The 21169-nt window shown below is 37.9% G+C and overlaps 2 protein-coding genes across 5 annotated transcripts in view; one reads left to right on the top strand and one right to left on the bottom strand.

Annotated features, from left to right (window-relative positions):
* Positions 1-1319: 1319 nt before the first annotated feature.
* On the bottom strand, positions 1320-3991 carry zgc:172182 (coiled-coil domain-containing protein 89). The gene is made up of 7 exons (XM_044131447.1): positions 3824-3991; positions 2686-3152; positions 2378-2508; positions 2164-2300; positions 2003-2079; positions 1527-1626; positions 1320-1461 (listed from the first exon to the last, which is right to left on the bottom strand). Exons 1-7 carry the CDS (start codon positions 3827-3829, stop codon positions 1375-1377), a joined length of 1005 nt encoding a protein of 334 aa, XP_043987382.1. The 5' UTR covers positions 3830-3991; the 3' UTR covers positions 1320-1374.
* A 1684-nt stretch (positions 3992-5675) lies between these two features.
* The window catches only part of lrp2a (low density lipoprotein receptor-related protein 2a), a 56279-nt gene continuing 40785 nt past the window's right edge, over positions 5676-21169 (top strand). For 3 of the 4 annotated variants that reach the window (XR_006372085.1, XM_044131443.1, XM_044131442.1), the window contains exons 1-16: positions 5676-5813; positions 11828-11935; positions 12075-12194; positions 12461-12577; positions 12986-13096; positions 13196-13309; positions 13389-13505; positions 14551-14694; positions 14805-14924; positions 15393-15521; positions 15997-16166; positions 17760-17983; positions 18397-18603; positions 18742-18944; positions 20683-20823; positions 20931-21134. Coding sequence is in view for 3 of the 4 variants with exons in the window: in XM_044131443.1 (XP_043987378.1) it covers positions 5744-5813; positions 11828-11935; positions 12075-12194; positions 12461-12577; positions 12986-13096; positions 13196-13309; positions 13389-13505; positions 14551-14694; positions 14805-14924; positions 15393-15521; positions 15997-16166; positions 17760-17983; positions 18397-18603; positions 18742-18944; positions 20683-20823; positions 20931-21134 (2299 nt within the window). In the remaining variant the exon portion in view is untranslated. Of the gene's footprint in view, positions 5814-11827; positions 11936-12074; positions 12195-12460; positions 12578-12985; positions 13097-13195; positions 13310-13388; positions 13506-14550; positions 14695-14804; positions 14925-15392; positions 15522-15996; positions 16167-17759; positions 17984-18396; positions 18604-18741; positions 18945-20682; positions 20824-20930; positions 21135-21169 lie in introns of those variants that run through there. The other variant, XM_044131446.1, reaches the window with a different exon arrangement.

Here is a 21169-nt window from a genome sequence, read left to right as displayed (position 1 = left end):
GGTGATCCAAGGTCAAATAACTTTATACTGTTTTAAATATTAAATTTTTAATTTAAATATTAAGCAATGGCCACCAGAGAGCGTAAAGGACTCTAGTTGCCTCCCTAGGACTTGCTGCTTAAATAAAAAAGTTGTTCCAAACTCAAGGCCTAAACATCGCAGCTGTCAGGATGTTTTTGGATTACAACACATATACTGAATTAATGAGGTCTTGGAAAATAATCAGTGAAAGTAAGTGATGTAATTAGTTTAATAAGCATTTAAATCAAACAACGTTTTGCACCAGCAGGTGAGTGGCATGCAAATTATTTTCAGCAGATAAATTACTGCAACCTGCAGGCAACTCTCCACCCTCCCGACCCTGAAGAATGACCATCTGACCATTCAGTGGTCCAGTTGACCTTTAAGTGATCTCTTCCTGGTGTGTTTGAAGATGAGCTGGGTCCTGTGCAGACTGGCAGAAAGTTCACGGAGGCTTCTTCTGCCTATGGTGCTCACGATAAAGAGGCTTTGCATTGGAGAGCCCCAGGCGACAAGTAATTAGAGGAGACTTTCTGACACAAAGGAATGTTGCACTCAATGACAGTTCAGGAAAAAGAAAAAAAAAATCCCTCTACATCTTTGTTCCACTGACAACAATCAAAAATGTACATGTAGGGCATTTTATAAGTATTTTTTTTGAGTAATGTTCCTTTATAGGCATCAATGAACAGATTATTTAAATGTTTTTGTTGAGCTTTAGAGTTTTTTTTTTCTTCTCACCTCTCTTACCATCAATATTTTTGTGGTGGCAAGATTCAACCTTGTTTGCTACAGTTCCAGCTCTTGAATTTTTTCATAAGGGGGTAGCATTATATATTTTCCAGTAACGTAGTGCCAATCTGTAGCACAATACAGTAACTATGTTACCCTCAGTTGTGCTGTGTAAATCAAACATGATCTTAAAAGACATTTTACTTTGCAATTTGACAAAATTGCGCTTTTGTCTCTTTAAGAAGCTCCTGCATTTCAGGTCACAACATCACAAAAATGCTCACCCAATAACATTATAACATGATTTAAAGCTCAAACACATTCATTCTACATTATACCACACATTCAAAGCTCCTCTGGCAGAGGAACATTCAGAAATGCGATTTTCCTTTGAGACTGTGAACATTTGTAAAGTTTCTTCTCCAGGAACAATGAATCATGCTAAGTGGGTGTTCTATTTCCATTCTTATTGAAAAGTAGAAATTAAATAAAAACATATTGTGGTACAAAAAAATACGATAAAGAATTTATTATGTCTAAGTTAAGTAAACAGTCTTTCTGAAAGATATATATTTTTTATTAGGAATTAGTAAGAAAATACACTCTGCCGTATACATAGTTTCAACCTATAATATGGCGAAGTTTTTGATTTAAGTCCTTCTCCTGTGTCAGCAGGTTGTTGCTGTGTTCCTTGAAAGCATCAAAATCCTGTAGAAATACCACGCATTCAGCACTTTGTTAGCCTTAAATTAAAGCTTTGTGGTAAAACAAACCTTGTTCAGCTTCTGCAGGTCTGACATGGATTTTTCCAGAGCACTCTGGAGTGACTTCACTCGTGCGTCTATATCCACTGCTTTTGCCTCTGATGTAAATCTGAAGGCAGTTAAGAGGACATTAATAAACACACCTCAAATAATAGAGATGGAGCCATAATAATATGAGCTCTCAAAGATGATTCTCAAAGAGTGTTCATATTGAGAGGACGTATTGGGAAATTCTATAAAGATGCAAAAATGGGATTTCCCCCTCACCTCCTAAACTGTGGCTTTATTTAGGAGTCATAGAGGATTGAATGCATAAAGTTTCAATAAAAATGATTGAAATTTGTGATTTTATTGTGAGAAATGCTCACATAAATACTTTTGCAGGGCACTGTATAGTATAAACACGGCATTAACTCACTTATTTCATTGATCTAGTGATTAACCAGTGAACTTCAGCAGAGTGGAAACACTGAAATGTATTTTACCTTTCCTGTGCTTCAATTTTGGCTTTTTCTTCGTTTCTCCATTTTGTTTCCAGCTCATAGATTTTTTCCTGTTTTTCCTGTATGGAAGATAAGTTGAACACTTTATGAACTTTTTGTTGCAAGTATTAGTATTTTATTAATAACAAATAATTTTAATTTACCTGGATTGATTTGCCTCTTTCAATAGAAATGTCCAATAGTTTCTTTCTTTCACTGTTTAGATGCGCTATGGTTTCTTTTAAGCTTGTTTTCTCCAAAGCGTGTTCTTCTTGAGCTTTTGAAAGTTTTAGCTTCAAATCTGGAAGTTTGGAAAAACAAACTTTTTACATGGAATGTTGCACTGCTTGTACTTTAAAAATGAACAGAGTCATCTACCTTTACAACTTTCCTCAGCATTTTTCTGATGATTTTGAGCATCAAGCAACTGTTCTAGAAGTGACATCTCTGTGACTTTGTGTTGGACTGCTTGTTCTCTGAGGTTTGACTCACTTTCAGCGATTTTCTGACTTTAGATTTAAGATGATATGATTAGGGATATCAATAAAGAAGAGAAAGTCAAATAAAAACAGCATAAAATAGATGATAGGTGCTTAAATTATTATTTGTATCCCCCCCCAAACAGTAGTCGTTAAGTTGTTAGAAACTACAGATTGATTTAATGAGAAACAAGTTACAAAAATTACCTGAATTCCAGTTCATTAGCAGTAGATTTATCTCTCAGCATCTTATTTTCTTGCAGCAGTTTTTTAACCAACATTTCTTTATCATGTAGTTTCTGAGAGAAGAGTGAATCATTTTCCATCTGCAGCCGCTTGTTTTCCATCTTTAGCTCCACGTTCTGGTTTTTATGCTCCTCCATGAAATTAATGATTCCCTGATTATTGGCTGCCAGATCTGTGAATCTATTTTTTAACATATCTGCTCTTTTTCTTTCATCCTCTAGATTTTTCTGGCAAAGGGCTAGTTGGTCCTCAAGATCAGAGTTAATTTGCTGAAGTGCTTGATATCGCAGAAGCGTTTCATCGGCTCTTTTTTTCAGTGTGTAGATCAAGGTAGACTGCTCATCTATCCTGGACCACAGCATTTCACTTCTGTCTTCGCTATCAGAATTTTCTGGATTTGTATTTGATGGCTGAATACCGTCTACATTCTGGGGAAAAAAAACAACAACCCTGGGTTAAAAACATGTCAACAGTATCCACATTCATGGTGATTCATCTAAGGACAGATTATTTAATTATTATTGTTATTTTTTCAAAAAGCACTGAAACTTGCAGTCTTTAGTAAAATTACACGTCACATTTTTCTCTTTTGGCTATTGTTTTAAGTCTAAATAATTTACACTTAAAGAAGTGTGGCAACAAAATGAACTAGGATAGAATAGGGACTGATATTAGAAACAAGGGGACCTGAGGAAAAATGTTGATTTTATTGGTGCTCATTTGTTTTCTTTTGGTGTTATTTTTGTGTTTTTAAGTGATATGATGTTCTAATACAGAAAATACTTGTATTAGATATTCTACGGTAACTGAAACAACATCCATTTTCCTTGTGTGGTGTTTTCCCAAGAACAATTTTTTTTTTTTTTGCAGGTTTTACACTTCAACGTCCCCACAGATGACGTTTAAAACACATTCAGTTCGGAAAATAATATTTTTAATCCAACATTTTATATTTACAAATTTCATAAACAAGCAACAAAAGAAAGATTCCGAGGTATCTTTAACTGAGGAACTGCTTTGACAACTGTTGCTAGTTGTCGCTCACTGATGGTCAAACTACTGTTCGCTAATATTGGTTTGAATTGACCTTTATACGTACCTCCATATTGATTTCGCCTTTCTCAAAGACGTCCTTCGAATCTCTATGTGGACTCGTCACAATATGCTCCGGAAAAAGTCTAATTTGATGCCAGATTTTCCCACAACTGGAATACAGTTAGTATACTAAGTGCACGGTTGCTAATAGCAACCGCTCTATTTCGTTTTAATGGCAGATTACAAACTAGTTTAAGGTAAATACCGCCACCTATCGTACCCGCGAATGTAGGGCAGAATCTAACACAAAAATCACATCACAAAAATATCAATCCTACAAAATGTACATTTTTTTAACTGGAATTAAATTAGTGTTCATGGTATCTTGAAGCCGGGCCCCCTTAGGATACACTAGATTTTTTTTCTTATTGTGTTCCCAAGTGATAAATTTGAGATGAAAATTTTCAATTTAAAATTGCACATATTTTACCTTAAAATGTCGTTGGTGAAAATGTGTTTAGTCACTCGTAATTATTTATTACGGTGTTTATGTTTATGTAATATCTTCAAGTGGAAAATGGAAGGAGGAACTGTACATGAGAAGTCACAAGTCGAAGACTGTAGAACCAAAGCTGTCAGCAGATGGCGGTATTATCCCGTGAAAATAAAATAATCTAACTGGTTTATTCTGTCTTTCTTAATTTCTTCCGTCCTTTCGTCATTTAGTTGCAACAGTATTTCCCAGGTAGTATCCCTTTCGTATCTCTCACCTTGTGCATAACCAGTTTATCTGGACTTCCGTTATTGTACCCATGAGATTAAATATTTTTTTGTTTATTTTGTTTCATTGTTCAGCGTAAACTTTCCACGTGTCTTCTTATAGGCTACATTCCAATGTCCTTAAATTTATTTACATATAAATATGTTCATCATTTTACCGATTACTGTAAAAATGTTCTGAAGAAAATGTCAAAATTTTAGATTTGCTGTGTAAGACAGAATTATTGAGAATAATTATTCTATGCATATTTTTGACATGTTGTTTTTGTCACTAATATGTTAAATTACTGTATTTTTATTTCTTCTCTTTTTTTCCAAGAATGATACATGTTTAGTCTTTTTATTATCTTGTAGAAGATGCTTTTCTCGTTTTCCACCAGAAAAAAAAAAAACATATATATATGTTGGCCGAGCTAAATTAATCTTTAATATATATAGAAATCTGCCAGTGGTAATACTTTCGGGCTTTTAAAACATAAAGCATCCGTCAGAAGCTGCTCATAATTTTTTAGTTTTGCCATTTGTCCGCACGATGGCGAAGTTGAGCTTCTTACAATTACAATCAATCTTAGAAAAAGCAAAGGGCCGAATTTACTTAAACCTTCTTCCTCTTGGGTTTAATCCTATTTATTTGAAGTTATATTATAATGATTTATTTATTTTCATTTTTAATTGTGGAAATAGAAAGCGATTTAATTGAATAATAATAATAATAATAATAATAATAATAATAATAATAATAATAATAATAATAATAATAATAATAATAATAATAATAATAATAAGCATTCAAGTTAATTGTGGTTGGTTTTGTTTATCCCAGTTTCATTTATGTGTTAATTCTAGCTCTCCTAGTTTGTTTTCCCAAGCATGAATATACAGACCCTCTGTTAGTTCTCAAGCGTGGGGCAAAGTTATAACAACGACGACCCGCTGAGAGTGTAAAATCACTGGCTCTCGGGAAAGCTCGGACCTGCATGGCATTATGCAGCTTCCAGGGCCCACGGGGGATTTACCCAACGTGCGGAGGGCTGGGCCGGGAGCTGGGAGGAAGCGGAGGAGGAGGGGACGGCAGTCCTGGCCTTTGTGCACGCCCCTTTTCATCAACTAGCGGGCCGAGAGGGACAGAGGAAAGCTACAGCATCCCAGCCTCAGTCCTTACAGCTCCTCCATCTGCAGCGCGGAGCTGGACGGGCCAGCCAGAATGTGGAGAGCACCGCCGCTTCAACTCTTTTTCTTCATTTTATGCTCTGTTAGATGGTGCCATGCTGAAGGTAAGTTTTCTAACTCTGTTATTCCTGCTACTTCCAGTTTCTGTGTGAGAAAGTTGAATGAGGACCTGGAGAGTTACATGTGACTCAGCCTGTGCACTTGTTGCTCATCAGTACAAAGCAGAGGAATTCAAGCTAAGCAACTAAATACACACACGCACACACACACGCATACACACCCACACAAACACATATTGGGTTCAACAATTCAGCTGCCACATAAATATATATGCAAATGTATTAGATAATCCTGCTACATATAAAAAAATATCTACAGCAGAATTATGTACACATACATATATATTTCATTGCAGGTTTATTTAATTTGGTGTTTTTAATGGAACCACTTAGAGACATTTAGAGCAGCAAGTTTTACCTTCTAGTTGTAGTTTAAAGGTTGAGTACAAAGCCTCTCTCAGGCAGATTGGAGAACTTTTGCCTGAGCTTTACTGTTGCTAGGTAGCAGAAAAGAGCATGTGACTTACAGACAATCTGTGAGGACTGAGAGACTGCTGGTACAAATCTCATTCAGTGGAGCACATTTTCACTGCCCACCCAAACTTCATCAAATAATCTCTGCTTTTTCTCTCATATAAAAGCGAGAAAATGCTAAGAAGCTACTCTGTAAATGTGACAACCTCAGACTTGTGCATGTTGTTTGCAGCACAGCTAGATCCTGCTTCTCAGAGTGTAATCTGCTTTCTTTTTGCTCAACTCTTAGTATGTAAGCTCCTTAGTGTGAATCAAGCAACTAATTACACTGCAGCTGCTGCAAACTGGAATCATTTCTACATAGGGACCTGCTCAGAGTTGAGAAGGGTCACTTGTATTGCTTGTTTTAATAATAATAAAAAAGAAAAAAAAGTTTATCTATTTCCTCAAAGAAAATGTGTCAAATTTAAAGGGAAATGTGTCGGCTCGTACTTCCCTTGGCATTTCCTTTGAAAGTGGGCAGTTACAGAACTAAAAATGACATTTTGCTGATGGCAGCTGAAGCTTACAAAGTGATGACTGAAGTAAAAATAACTGAATATCGTCTGGCTTTGTCAGCAGACTTACATTGATTATTAACTTGATATTTACCAAATGATGAACTGGAGCGTGCCCTAAATAGTGTACTAATGGTGGCCTATTTAACACTGGTGCTTTATCTCATATTCATCTTGGTCCTGGATTCTGAATATAATGTTTAATTACAATTGCAGTAAGCAAAGTTGCAACTACATATTCACATACTTTCTAAAAGAGACTCAACTCTTTTCTCTCTTACTGCCTGACATTAATTCAGACTATGTTTTTCAAAAATAATCTAAATTTCAAAAATTTCTATTTGATAAAACACATTTCTTTTTTTCCAGTTAACACTATTCAATTTCAAAAGTGTACTTACATCTCTAACATTTGTAAGCAATTCCTTTAAACTGCATGACTTTGACTTCCATGGAAAGCGGTTTTCCTTTCTACTGTCACCACATGCATTTATTTGTACTTTTTTTCAAATTATATTATGGATCAATAATCCCATGTTGTTCCTACTTTGCTATGATTGTTTTAGCAGGTGATCATGGCACCCTCAGACATCTAGAAGTCTTTACACTCAAATGCTGTGAATTAACTAAGACAAAGTAACTAAAATTATGTTCTTGATGCTGTAAAGAATAAAATTTTGTATTCTTTTCTTATTTTTTTCAATACCCCCACCATTTTCGGTAAGCTTTAGCATCTCAGCCCCTAAAAATAAAAATATACATCTGGTATTATCAACAAATATATATATATATATATATATATATATATATATATATATATATATATATATATATATATATATATATCATATATATATATATATATTCCTTTATATAATGTGGCATTTATCATAATAGAAATAGTTGTGGCAATTCTTACTTACCTAAAAGAGAAAAGGTTTAGTTTAATGGGTATTTGTCTTTTTTTAAGTGAATGTACATAAATATCTGGTTTTAGCTTTGGGTATAAGTCAGGTTTAATAAATGGTTGCTGCTTTATAGAGGCAAGGTAGTTTCTCTAATATTCTCTATTATCCTCCACAGAAATCCTTTAATTTGATAGTTATTCCTTCCTTGTACTTTCTGCTGCCTGTTTAACAGGCTGTCAGATTGATGCTGCTACTCAATGTGACACTTTTAAGTGTCACATTAGCCATTAAGGCTAACCATTACCAACCAGTACCATTTTATGGTACTGGCTAATCATCCTCTGATGGTTTTGCTGATCTTGACATATTTAGTTAGTAAATGAACTTGTTTTCTCTGGTAATCATTTGCTAGGAGGATCTTAATAACGCCACCAAAGTACACAGTAAGTGCATTTTTATGCACTCATGTGGAAAAACCAAAAAGTAAGCAACATCTTGGTCAGTGTTTTGCACTCGTGTGTTAGAAAGCAGCAGGTTAATGCTTGTCTTCTACTACTGAATGTTTTTGTTTGCGTCTGAGCTTCTTCTAGGCCGGCACATTCATAAATAAAACCCTGCACATGGCAGCTTCTTTCCGGTGTGGAGGCCTAAATCCTTGTACAACAGTAACGTTTCACTGGAAATTGAAATACGTTTGGCTCAATTTGCTCAATTTGTGAGTAAATCCTTTTCTAACCTCACCAACATCCCCACACAGCCACCCCTGTCCATATTAGTTCAGCTTCTAACTCGCTTCTGGTAAGCTGTGACTCACTGTCTTGAGGGAAAATTAAGTTGTACAGTATTCGAAGCATTGCATTCTGACATTACATTCATGTTTTTTCCCCTTCACTCATTCTTTTGTTAAAGCACGCACCAAACTGTTGAGCATTCCTCCCTCTGAACCAAGCCTAGGCTCTGTTCTCCTATTTATGCCTCCCATTTGCTTCCAAGCTCCCAGGTTTTTTAGCTGCTTTTGAGTGTACTACTAAGAGCCAAAGTCACTTGTTTGGCAATTGATGGCATTCTGCGGCATTGATTTCCATATGAAACAGGCAGCAGCACTTTGCTCTGACAGCATGGACGGGTCCTGCGTCTCACGCTGCCAGCAGCCGTCCTCGTAACTTTTCACCGCACACATTCAGTCCAAGGCGACAGCTGTGCCTAAACAAGACGACATTGATGAAAGCTTAAAAACATTTTAGTTCCTGTATGCATGCCTCAAAAGTCTTTCTTCGCTTTAGTTTTATCTAAACTAAGCAACGACTGAACTTAAATATCTGCTACAAAAATTTTATTTTATTTTTTGCTCGATGGCATTTGTGGTTATAATTTTGAATCTAATCTGGCCCATTTTGTGCCCAATTGTAATTTCCTCAGTAGGCTAGGGTTTAAGAGCATTTGGGTGCCTCATTCTTATGCATTTCTTTGTTGGTCAATAGCATGAACTTCTTTTCTTCACTTACAGATGGAGCAGAGAAATCTCCTGCTGTGAGTTTAAGTTGTTAATTAAGGAACAGGAAAACATTAATTTCTTCAAGTACTTATGTCAAAATCATTAACAGTCATTTAGAGATTAAAAATCACCCTCGTTGTTGGTTCCACTGATATTTATTGACATAGTTCATCTGAGAGTATTTCAGATTAAAGGCAGACATCTGACAATTAAAAAAATTACAACCTTGTATAGAAATTGGAATATTAGATAAAGGTAGCAAACAAATGCTTTAATACATGCATTGTAATAATCTTGTAATTCTATAGTTTTGTTCTAATACACACTTTTTTTTTAACATGTAAAACTACTTCAAAAAAGAAAACTGGAAATATTCAAAATCAGAATCTGTGGATCAGATGTCAAAGAATCACTGTGGACCTGAAATAAATCCTTGTCGGTGCATGAAAAGCCCTCACATTAGATAGTGCCTTTTAAAGTTTCAGCTTCAGTGTGCTGGATCTGCCACCTTTCCCAGAGGTAATGGTGTCAGGGAACACTGTCTGCATTTAATCCCTTCTAGCAGATTGTTTTCCCTTTGGCAGAAATGCTGAAAGCTGTCAACCTGGGTCTGCATTTACAGCGTCCTCACACTTCTTGGTTTTTATTATTTTCTCTTTTTCTGTATTTTATTTAGATAAAAATTTATTATTCTCATTTTCATTAAAATCTACGTTTTAGTATAATATTTAGCTGAACTGCGGATGGGAGATGTCTGTGCAGTCATTTTCAGACGTTTTTAGAGATGTTCAATCACATTCAAGTCTGGACTCTGGCTTTGCCTCTCCATGACATTCACAAAGTGATTTTGAACCCACTCCTTTGACATTACTCTGCTGAAAAACAAGCCTTCACCGCAGTCTGACATCAACAGCACTCTGGAGCAGGATTGTATCCAGGACTGGCTAATTTGCCAGGTCTTGCTGCTGGAAAACATCCCTATACCATGATGCTGCTACCACCATGCTTTGCTCTAAGGATGGTATTAACCTGGTGATGAACTGGTTTCCTCCAAACATGATGCCATGTCATTCACACCAAAGAGTTCAATCTTTGTCTCATCAGGTCTGAGAATTTAGTTTTTCATGGTCTGAGAGTGCCGTTTGTTAAACTACAGACAGGCTGACATGAGCCTTTTATTAATTAAGGCCTTACTGGTGAGCTGCTACAGAGATGGTTGTCCTTCTGGAAGGTTCTTTTCTTTCTCCACAGAGAAACACTTGATCTATGACAGAGTGATCATCTTGTTCTTGTTCTCCTTCCCGACCAAGGCTCTTCTGCCCTGACCACTGAGTTTAGATGGCTGACCAGCTCTAGGAAGAGTCCCGCTGGTTCCAAACTTCTTTTTAATGACGATGGAGACCACTGAGCTCAATGGAACCGCAGATTTTTTTCTGGATCTGTTACTCAAGTCAATCCTCCCTCTGAGGTCTACAGCCAATTCCTTTGATATCATGCTTGGTGTCTGATCTCTGATTTGCAGTGGGACCTTACATAGACAGGTGTGTGTGTGGCTTTCCAAGTCAAGTCCAATCAGCATATTTTAACACAGGTGAACTCCATTGAAGTTGTAGCAACATCTCAAGGATGATCAGAGGAAAAGCCTCAATTTTGAGCTTCATAGCAAAGGCTGTGAATATTTGGTCTTGTTTATTTAGTAAATTTGCAAAACACCCAAAACTTTTTCCACTCTGTTATAATGGGGAATTCGTGTTTAGAGTTTTCAGGGAAGCTATTAATTAAACACAACTTGGAATTAGGTAGTAAGATGTCAAAATGTGAAAAAAAGTGAAGTACTGTTAAGATTTTCTAGATGCACTCTAAATATGCATCTTAGTTCCCTTGCACAACTTATGTCATGAAAAAAGTTTTTGGATTTTGTACTTTTAATTCTGGCATTATTCAGGTAAGTGCACCTGTATGGACAGAAAAACACTCATTCCGTAAAAAGGAGTAATCGCAGTATTTTGCAAATTTAGTAATGAATCTCAACAAAAAGAAATTTAGAAAAAAACTAATTAGTAGAGGCAGGCAATTGGCAGACAATGGACCCCAAGCCAACACAAGTGTATTCTTCCTGTGGCGAATGTATGTTGAAATGACTCTTGTACCACCCAGTACCACTATTTATTCCAATTCCATCCCAGAGGAGACAGGGGCAGCACGCACCATAAATCAGGCTGTCAAAGAGACCGTCAGAATTGCACATTCCTCTTTGATTGGGCCTGATGGAGTGCTCTCCCTCTGAACTGTGCTGCCTGAATCAATCTCTGCTGGAAAACATCAGGGAAGGTAGAGCGGTGGTACCTTATCTCAACAGATGCCACTCTCTGGAAACATCAAAAGAAAGCTAAAGAAGAGTGAAGTGTGGGTTGTAGAAATGTCTGGGGGGTGGCTGGCACGCTTGTCTCTGAGGCTTGTCAATGCTGTTAACAGCGTGTTTCATCAGAGGAAAGCTTCCCGTCCTCCCCTGTTTGCCCTTAAGTTCTATAAATAATCTTATTTTAAGGAGTTTGTTGCTTGAAGTAAGCAAATTTAATTACTGTCAGAAAAAAGGAAGGAATTGAAATCTGTAATTGTGTGCAGGATGTGAATTAGGGCAGTTTCGGTGTGGGACAGGTCGATGTATTCCTGAGGAGTGGCACTGTGATGGGACATCAGATTGCATCGATGACACTGATGAACACGACTGCCGTAAGTTGAAGTCTATCACTATAATATATACAAGCAGGATTGAAATATTTAGCTATTTCACTGCTTAAGAATGTTTTAACTGTATATGTGTTGCGCTCAGGTGTGTTAAGTAATGATACGTCTGTGTGCATTCTGACAGCTCAGGTAACATGCGATGACAGTCATTTCCAGTGTCTGAGTGACGGCGAGTGCATCCCAGACGTATGGGTGTGTGACAATGAGGAAGACTGTGAGGATAGCTCAGATGAGAGACACTGCCGTGAGTACACTTTCCAGACGCCGTCATTTACCATTAAACATTTGCTATAAGTTCAAACCACATACATTCATTTATTTCATTAAGATTTTATGTGATCAACATGAAGTTGTACAAAATTTTGCAGTGAAACGAAAATGATATGTTGTTTAATTAATAAATCAAAGTGAAACAAGTTGACTTTAAAAGCCTGCTGATGGTGAGAAAACAGAGTAAAAGGTCTCAGAGGTTTATTAGTGTTTTGCTAAATAAGTTTTTGATTGGCTCAGCTGGCAGGACATGTACTAGTGGCCAGTTCAGCTGCAGCAACGGGGCATGCATCCCAGGAGAATACCATTGCGACCACCTGGCTGACTGCTTAGATGGATCTGATGAGAGAAACTGCAGTAAGTCTTTGAGATATTTTTTTCTTCTTCGTTTTATCTTGGGCTCCCGTGGCATTTTAATCAATTTGTTAAGATTAAGAGGCTCGCTGACTGACACAACAGGCCACAATATGCTTCTTGTTGTCAGAGGTTGATTGCAGATTCCTTGGTGGATTAGTCAAGCTGAAGTTCTGCTGCTATGCCATTATTGTGCCGGCATGCTAGTCTCACAGCAAAACGGACTGTGGTAATCTCACAATTGCATAAAGAATGCTGTGGCGACTGGGGCTGTTATGGTAGTGCTTCTGATTTTTAGTCTGTTATTCTTCCCATTCACAAGGCGTTTCACGTGTTAAGAGCTGTAAAGGGCACATTTGTAAGGTTCATTTTAGTGCACAATGCTGGCCTGATGATGGTTTAATCTTACAGATTACCCTCAGTGTACAGAGATGAGGTGTGCCAATGGGGCCTGCTACAACCGGACCCAAAGATGTGACCATTTACTGGACTGCCGAGATGGCTCTGATGAGGCAAACTGCAGTAAGAGATCCACTTTACTTATAAATGCATGTAGTAAAATTTGACTAAAGCATCAGCAGAGAAAGTACTTCTATCATTTCTGTGTTCTGTTTTTCTTAGCACAGCACTGCAACACAGGGTTCCACCAATGCCTTAATGGGCTATGTGTTCCTCAACGCTACGTCTGTGATCACGACGATGACTGCGGAGACCGGAGTGATGAAATAAACTGCAGTATGTGCAGCTCTTCCTCTCTTATTCTATGTTTTTAGCCTGCATAAATGCACATCGGTGAGTTATTTTTTTCCTGCAGCATATCCTGCTTGCAGAGGAAATTACTTCACTTGTCCCAGCGGCCGCTGTATTCACCAAGTCTGGCTTTGTGATGGAGAGGACGACTGTGAGGACAATGCTGATGAAAAAGGCTGTGGTATGTATACAGTGGCAAGAATTCAGTCCTGACATACTAAGTTACTTTGTGATTTAGGAGCCAGAAGGCCTGGATATTTAGCAGGGTAAATAGCTCTAAAACAGGCAGGAACTGAAGCTGCGGAAACCTGATTCATCTTTGGTCTCCATGGTTGGTTTGGTTTGTCAAGACGCTATGCCTGCGCTCCTTTAAGTGTGTTATTCAAATGCCTCTTTGTGACACAAGATTGCGCAGCCCCCCAAAGGGGCTTTTGAATCCCTCCACATGGCTGGGAGGACTGTGTGATTTTAAAGGAAGGGCTGCAGGAGCCCCCCATAAGCCCCCAGTGCTCCAGTACCCCTGCATCAGTTGAAAGTAACAATGTCTTAGTCACAATTTTCTTTAGGTCAGGATTCCTGTGGAGACACTTTAGCATGCTCTCAATACGTGCTACAAAAGGATGCTAATTATAATTTTCAGTTGTTATACAGCAAATCTGAACCTTTCTGCTTTTATTTATTCTAAGTTTTGCCCTCCTTTACTTGTCTTAGGAATTAGTTATTAAGTATTTTATGTTATATATAATTCTAGATAACAATTTTATGGTTTAGAAAAGCATTAGAACTCTCTACGTATTGCATTCATAAACTATATTGAGGAATTTAACTCTATTTTTGTGTGAATAAAAGAATATTGTTTTTAAATGATTCCTAATTATTTTAATTACAGTTTCATAGTTATTTTGTAGTTATCAGTAATCTTAGCAAGTAAAAGTTAATTTTTTCTATTTTAGTTCGCAGCTATTTTAGCAATTGTTATATATCTAATGTTTTTATATTTTTTATAGCTATAGTTTTAGGGATTAACAATTTTAGTATATTAGAAGGTTTAGCATGGAAGTGCATACTTAGTTTTATTGTTACTAATGTATCTTTTATTGTGATTTGCCTGTTTCAATCTTCTGTAAAACCTTTCATACTACACTTGTCTTTATGCGAAGTGATCCAAAAACACTTTTGGTGTTGATTGATTGATGTGTTAAAAATAAAAGATGATTTCTTTTTAGATAATGTACCACGGGAGTGTTATCCAGGAGAGTGGCCCTGTCCTTCATCTGGGCTGTGCATCCCTATGGATAAGCTGTGTGATGGGAAGGCTGACTGTCCTGATGGAGAGGATGAAACTAACACCACTGCTGGACACAACTGCAGTTAGTACCTTCACAGTTACTCTTCTTTTCTTCAAATTACTGCTATGGTCTCAGATGAAGTGCTGAGGTAGAATCCCCATCCACAGTCTGATTTCTTCTCCATTATTCAGGCATCTGGAAGTGTGCTTCTTTGAGCTGTGAGCATCACTGCCACACTTCCCCTGATGGAGGAACATGTGCCTGTCCTTCTGGCTATATTGTCAACAGCAACGACAGTCGCTCCTGCATAGGTATTTACCCCTACTTTACTTTTACAGCTAATAATCCAAAGCAGCAGCTAATATTCCAGGGTGCCTCATAGCCATTTCTTACAAAAAAGATGCAGTTATTGTAGCTTTCAAATGTATTTTTACCTTTTGAACTTTTTCTCTATTCAATTATGTTGCAACCACAAGCTTGAATATTATGTGATACACCAATATAAATAATTGTGAAGGGGAAGAAGATTGTTATATGCTTTTCTACAATTTCAAAGTGTGACATACATTTGTGTTCTGCCCCTTTTATTCTGTTTCTTTTGAGTAAAGACCAGTACAGCCAATTGCCCTCAGAAGATGCTTGTGTGTAATTTAACATCTATTGTGAAATTACATCAAAACTTAGCATTTTATGTAGAATTTAAATTTTTTTTGTAAATTTTTCAGTGTGGCTGTCCCTGTTTCTGATCTTGTTTTTTTTTATTTTTTTATTTCATCAAGACTTTGATGACTGCTCCATGTGGGGCACCTGTGATCAGCTGTGTGAGGACCGGATCGGCTCCCATCGCTGCAGCTGTAGAGAGGGCTACACTTTGGAGCAACATCGATACTGTAGAGCAGACATATCCAGTGAGTGGCACTTTCACGGCTTGTTTTATATACCGTACTTTCAGTTTGGGAGTGTGTTAGCGATCCATCCAAATGAAGTGTTTTGGCATGGTCTGTGCTCTAGCTTTTTGGCTTCCTCTATGTGGAGGGCCTGTTTTTCTTTCTGGTGCATTGTTGCATGTTAAATGTTGCTTTAGTAAGTCTCTTGACTTCGTTACACATAGAGCGTTTTTTACACAAACAGTGACCTCTCTGAATTTAGCTCTGGTAAAAGAGGGCTGGAGTGGTGGTGAACAAAACCTTTATGTCTACTTTAGTCTGAGGGAGGAATATCATTTATGAGAGAATTCTGAAGTTTCAGCAAGAAATGCATAATATTAAACAGAATACTGTCGTTGAGGAGCAACAAAAAAAATCCAGAGTTGGATTAAAAGATCATAATCCTAATTTATTCATGCCAACTTTTGTCTTTCTGTGAATCATTTTCCCACTGCAGCTGGAGTTCCTTCCTTAGTTTTCTCTAATGGCAGAGATCTGGTAATAGGCGACATCCACGGCAACAACCTGCGCACTTTGGTTAATTCACAGAACAGAGGGGTTGCTGTAGGAGTGGACTTCCACTATCATCTCCGTAGGGTCTTCTGGACAGATACCATCCAAAATAAGGTGCTTTTTCTTTTCTGTCTTCTCAGTCATTTTGTTTCATCACAGGCTTCACATATTGTTGTAAATTGGCCAGTTTTTTGTCTTTGTAAATTCTTGCATTAGAGTGCCAATAGCCAAATTCTTTTGATTATCTTTTAAAATATCAGCAATGTTGATACTATAATAATGGAATAGCTAGTGGCCCCATGGCGGCTGGCCCATAATGAATGGAAACAGAGATGTAACAGAATCCAAGTGGCTTAATCTCGAAACCTGTCTGATAGGCTCGTATGATGTTCACATACCAAGACCTAATTTTTGTAACTTGATCTTGTCCGAACTAATCATGCGGTATTCATTTTCATTGGTGCCGTCCATTTATAAGCATTCTTTTGCAAGCTAAAAGGGCTTTGTTCTGGTCAAGTCTGGGCTTCTTTTGGTTCAAGCTACTATGGTTTGGCTGAAAGGCTGGGACATACCTCTGACTGGGCACTTCTGCATAATTGCCACGCCAATGGCAGCATGTCAGATTAAAAGTAGTAAGAGCACAAACAGGGCATGCGAATGCAACCAGAAAGGTTAAACTATCAGGCTATTTCCACAGCTTTGGTTTCTCTTTAAACAGGTCAGTTGAAAATCCTGCTTTCTAGATGTCTGGATCTGGTTTCAAAAAAAAAAAAGCAGAGCTGCTAAAAGCACTTCCTCTCAGCCAGCTGCATAGTGCCAAGGCTTGCAGACTGAGCAAATGATTCCATCACAGTGGTACAGCAGACAATTCAGGAGCTGAACACCTCAGTGTTTATGCTAATCCTAGTGAGGTTTTGTCAAATCTGTAATAAGCAGTTATGAGATTTCTCTTAAAAGTATATATTACAATCTACAGGCTATGTGTCTCCCAGTTTCTCTTGTCCATATTTAATATGCAGTTTCAAGCATTTTACTCAAAAGTTGCAGTAATCATTAGGCATATGCTGTTGGGAGATTCTCACAGCATGAAGAGCTTGAGTAAAAATGTTTTACAGTATCCGAGTGAAAATGCAGGGCAAAACTAAAACTAAAATTGTTGAAAAAAAATCTAATTGATATTCTAAAAATGAAAGTGAAACAATAATTCATAGTCCTGACAAAATCATCTGCCACTGTGCAGACCTGTAAAATCCGTAGCATTAAGTCAAGTTGTATTTAAAAAAAATAAAATTGAGACACTAAATCTAAAGTATACAATAAACACTTGCTAAATTGCCTATGAATTTTTAAGTTCTGATTTCACAGAATATTATAGTTTTAGCCATTCAGTTAAATTTCTTTCTACTATAGCAAACCCGTTTCCACCAGCTGACAGGAAGTACACAAACTCCCATAGCCACTTTTAAAAAAAATTTTTGTATCTTGATTAATTGTAACTGACTCATGTTTGCTTTGCATGTGGAGTTAGAAGTCACAAACAATTATGGAATATTCTAGATAATTAATGTTATATGTTTTTATTAGAAACCAATGTAAGCCTAAAGGTGTAAGTTTATTTGTTCTAGGCTTAAACATAAGTGGGTTTCTGAGTAGGAATGGCCACCAACAGACTAATGAGGTTACTACAATGGCATCTTTTATGTACAGGTGTTTTCTGTGCAAATGGATGGGTCCAACATGCAGGTGGTTTTAAATGTATCAGTTGACTACCCTGAGAACCTGGCGGTGGACTGGGTGAACAATAAACTGTATGTGGTGGAGGCCAGCGTCAACAGGATTGACATGGTGGACCTAGATGGAAGTAACCGGGTTACACTCATCACTGAGAACCTCGGAAACCCTAGAGGACTGGCGGTGGACCCCACTGTTGGGTAAGCACATGTCTCTTTCTTCATCATTTAATTAATCCCACCATCCCCAGTCCCCACATTCTGCTGTGCTCCATTGGCATGGAATGACGGGGGTGGGTTGTTTGAGATTAACAGATTGCCATAGGGAGATTAGTGAGGAGCAATGTAAGTGATGACCCTCATTGTAATCCTATAGTGTGTAGTTCAAGAGAGAGGGACAGCCAGGTGGCTCCAAGGAACTGCTTATCTCAAATTATTGCACAGCTCTTTGGTGGGTGAAATGCCACCCACTTAGAGACATATTGTCCTTCTGTGGATGCCTAATTAAAAAAGTGAAGTGCCTCTGATAGTGCCTGTTTAAATCAAGCAGATGTTTGAGGAGTAGACTGCATGGGAGTGAACTGAGACCGTAATAAACTTCTTTCATTTTACAGGTACATGTTTTTCTCAGACTGGGAGGCAGCAAACGGACAGCCGGGTCTTGAGCGGGCCTTCATGGATGGTACCAATCGTTACGGGATTATTGGGAGCAAACTAGGTTGGCCTGCTGGTATCACACTTGATATAGAAGTCAAGCGCATCTACTGGGTTGACAGCCGCTATGATTATATCGAAACTGCAACCTATGACGGTCTGCATAGGTAGTTTATGATTTTTATTCTTCTTTAATCCTGAATTCTTAAAGCCTTAACATAAATACTACATTTTAAAAGTTGTTTGAGATCCAGGTGTGCTTTTTATTACTACCTTTTTTTTTTTTTGCATTTTTCTTCTAACAGAAAAACTGTAATCCATGGAGGAACCGTGGTACCACATCCTTTCGGAATCAGTTTGTTTGAGCACAATGTTTATTTCACTGACTGGACCAGGATGGCCGTGATAAAAGCAAACAAGTTTACTGACAGCAACCCACATGTGATTTACACCACGTCTAACACCCCACATGGAGTAGCAGTGATACATCAGTTAAAGCAGCCACAAGGTAAGTCTGTTACTGTTTGAAATCTTAAACATGATCACCTTGCAGTTCTACAAGAGATTCCCTGAAAAGATATGTGTGGCCCATTTCTTATATCTGCTTTTCGTCACACCTGTGTCCCAGGAGATATTTTATGAGAGATGCTGTGACTTTCAACGTCTTTCTTTTCCCAAAGCAAGAGTTGTGTCCAAAATTCACAAAGTCAAACTTATTGACTCCACTGGAGTCACAACTGTTAGCGATCCTATTTGTGGTGTTCATGGACAGGATTTAAAGTTGATGTCTTGAAGAGGAGGTTATCTGGTTGAGGGAACCTCTTCTTCTTGCAGTAGTTATTTGGCTCTGCTGGATGTGGGATTGTGATGGTGGCATTGAGTGGAAGATGGATGGAAGAATCAGGGGTTCGTCTGCAGTAATTTGCACGTTACACCGGTCTGCTGTGTGAAGAAAGACCCAGTCCAAATCAGGAAGCTATCAATGATCCGTGTATGTTCTGACTCTCACCCATGGTTAGTAGATTTAGATAATGAGTGAAAGAACAAGATCTGGGACACCAAAGAATAAACTTCCTCCATAGGGTGACAGATATAGACTTAGAGAAAGGGTGAAGAGCTTGATTGCACGCTTGAAGTAAAGAAACTACTCCTCCATATCAAAATGAGTTAGCTGAGGTGGTTCAAGCATTTCATTTTAATTCTTCTGGATGGATGACTGGCTGGGTGGATGGATGAATGGATGAATGGATGGATGCCAGTTACATAGACTCAGCTTGTCAGTGATGCCCACTGCTGAAACAGATTTTAGTGATGCTAAGCCTCAGTGTTATTGAAACTGTGTGTTTTCTTGATATCTTGAAGCTGAAGTTATCAGGCTTAAAAATATGTCTTACTAGCTTCCTGTGAGTGGTCAGCAATTGTTTGAAAGTAGTCACTGGGATATAGAGCTTTACTATTTTGAAAAAAAAAAAACCCAGAGAAAATGATTTAGATTTGACATTTTAATCAATCTTCAGCATCTTGCTTTACTAATGGGTAGTCATACTCGCTTTACTAATTGTGAATAACAGTCTGTATGTCTATTCATCACTGAATGTGGAACATGGTACTCTGAGATTTCCAAAAAGATTGCCAACATTTTCAAATCCAACATGTTTTAGACAGTCAGGCAGAGGTTGAATGCTCAAACAGAGCAATTGTTTGGTAAAAGATTAAACCTTCTTGTTATCTGCTGAAAGACCTTTATCACGCTTTCTTTCAGCCTTAATGAACCTCCTCTGGCTTCATTGTCAGTCAGTATCTGCTGGGTTGTTCTGCTCATTCATACATTCAACAAAACCTTCCCAAAGGGATAAAAATTTCTGTCTTTCGGAAGAAAGCTCCTTTATGTGCCTGGAAAGTTGTGCTCAAATGACTAAAACTGCAAAAACATGAAATGGCAGGAAGTGAAAATTGTGTTTGATTCTCAAGGCAGCCTGAATGCCTCTATAGAAAATATGGTTTTCTCTTAAATAACTTCTAATACTGGTTAAGTTGTCTCTTTAAACACCTGATCAATCCTAGAACTTTGAATGTTCTTCACTCAGTATCAGCGTCCGTATTGAAGAGTGTTGTCAGCATATGCTGGTAGTGAGTACATGGTACATGCACTGGCTGAAAGAGGATTGGTGTTTTTTTAGTTTGTGACCTAGGGGTTTAAAATAAACATTTGTCTCTTATTTTGGATTTTTCTACCGTTTTTCTAGCGCCAAATCCCTGCAGTTTGGACAGAGGTGGGTGTGAGCAGATCTGTGTTCTCAGTCACAGGAGCGACAATGGAGGACTTGGTTATCGCTGCAAATGTCGCATTGGTTATGACCTTCATGCTGATGGCAAACGCTGTTTGGGTAAGTGAAGATTTCCCTCAATTCTTTTTCTTAAACTTTTACCAAGCTCACTCTCTTTGGCATAAATATCTGTTTGGCTCATGGATTCTTCTATCAATTTCCTACAGCTGTAAGGCAGTTTCTGCTTTTCTCCAGCCAGCTGGCTGTGAGAGGAATCCCCTTTAACCTCTCCTCCCAGGAGGACATCATCCTGCCCGTCACCGGATCGCCCTCCTACTTTGTCGGAGTGGATTTTAGCGCTGAAGATGATGCTATCTTTTTCTCTGACACAGCAAAAGATATTATTTACAAACAGAAGGTGGATGGAACAGGTGAAAGTCTTTTTTGCTTCTCTTAAGCTAACATT

The sequence above is a fragment of the Gambusia affinis genome, linkage group LG11 (assembly GCF_019740435.1).
Source record: "Gambusia affinis linkage group LG11, SWU_Gaff_1.0, whole genome shotgun sequence".
Taxonomy (NCBI): Eukaryota; Metazoa; Chordata; class Actinopteri; order Cyprinodontiformes; family Poeciliidae; genus Gambusia; species Gambusia affinis.
This window is presented reverse-complemented; position numbering and strand designations above follow the sequence as displayed.

Coding starts and splice junctions, on each gene's coding strand:
- zgc:172182 (XM_044131447.1), bottom strand. Junction 2,509..2,685: donor GCTAATGAACTGGAATTCAG/GTAATTTTTGTA, acceptor TTAAATCTAAAG/TCAGAAAATCGCTGAAAGTG. Junction 1,462..1,526: donor ACCTGCAGAAGCTGAACAAG/GTTTGTTTTACC, acceptor GTATTTCTACAG/GATTTTGATGCTTTCAAGGA.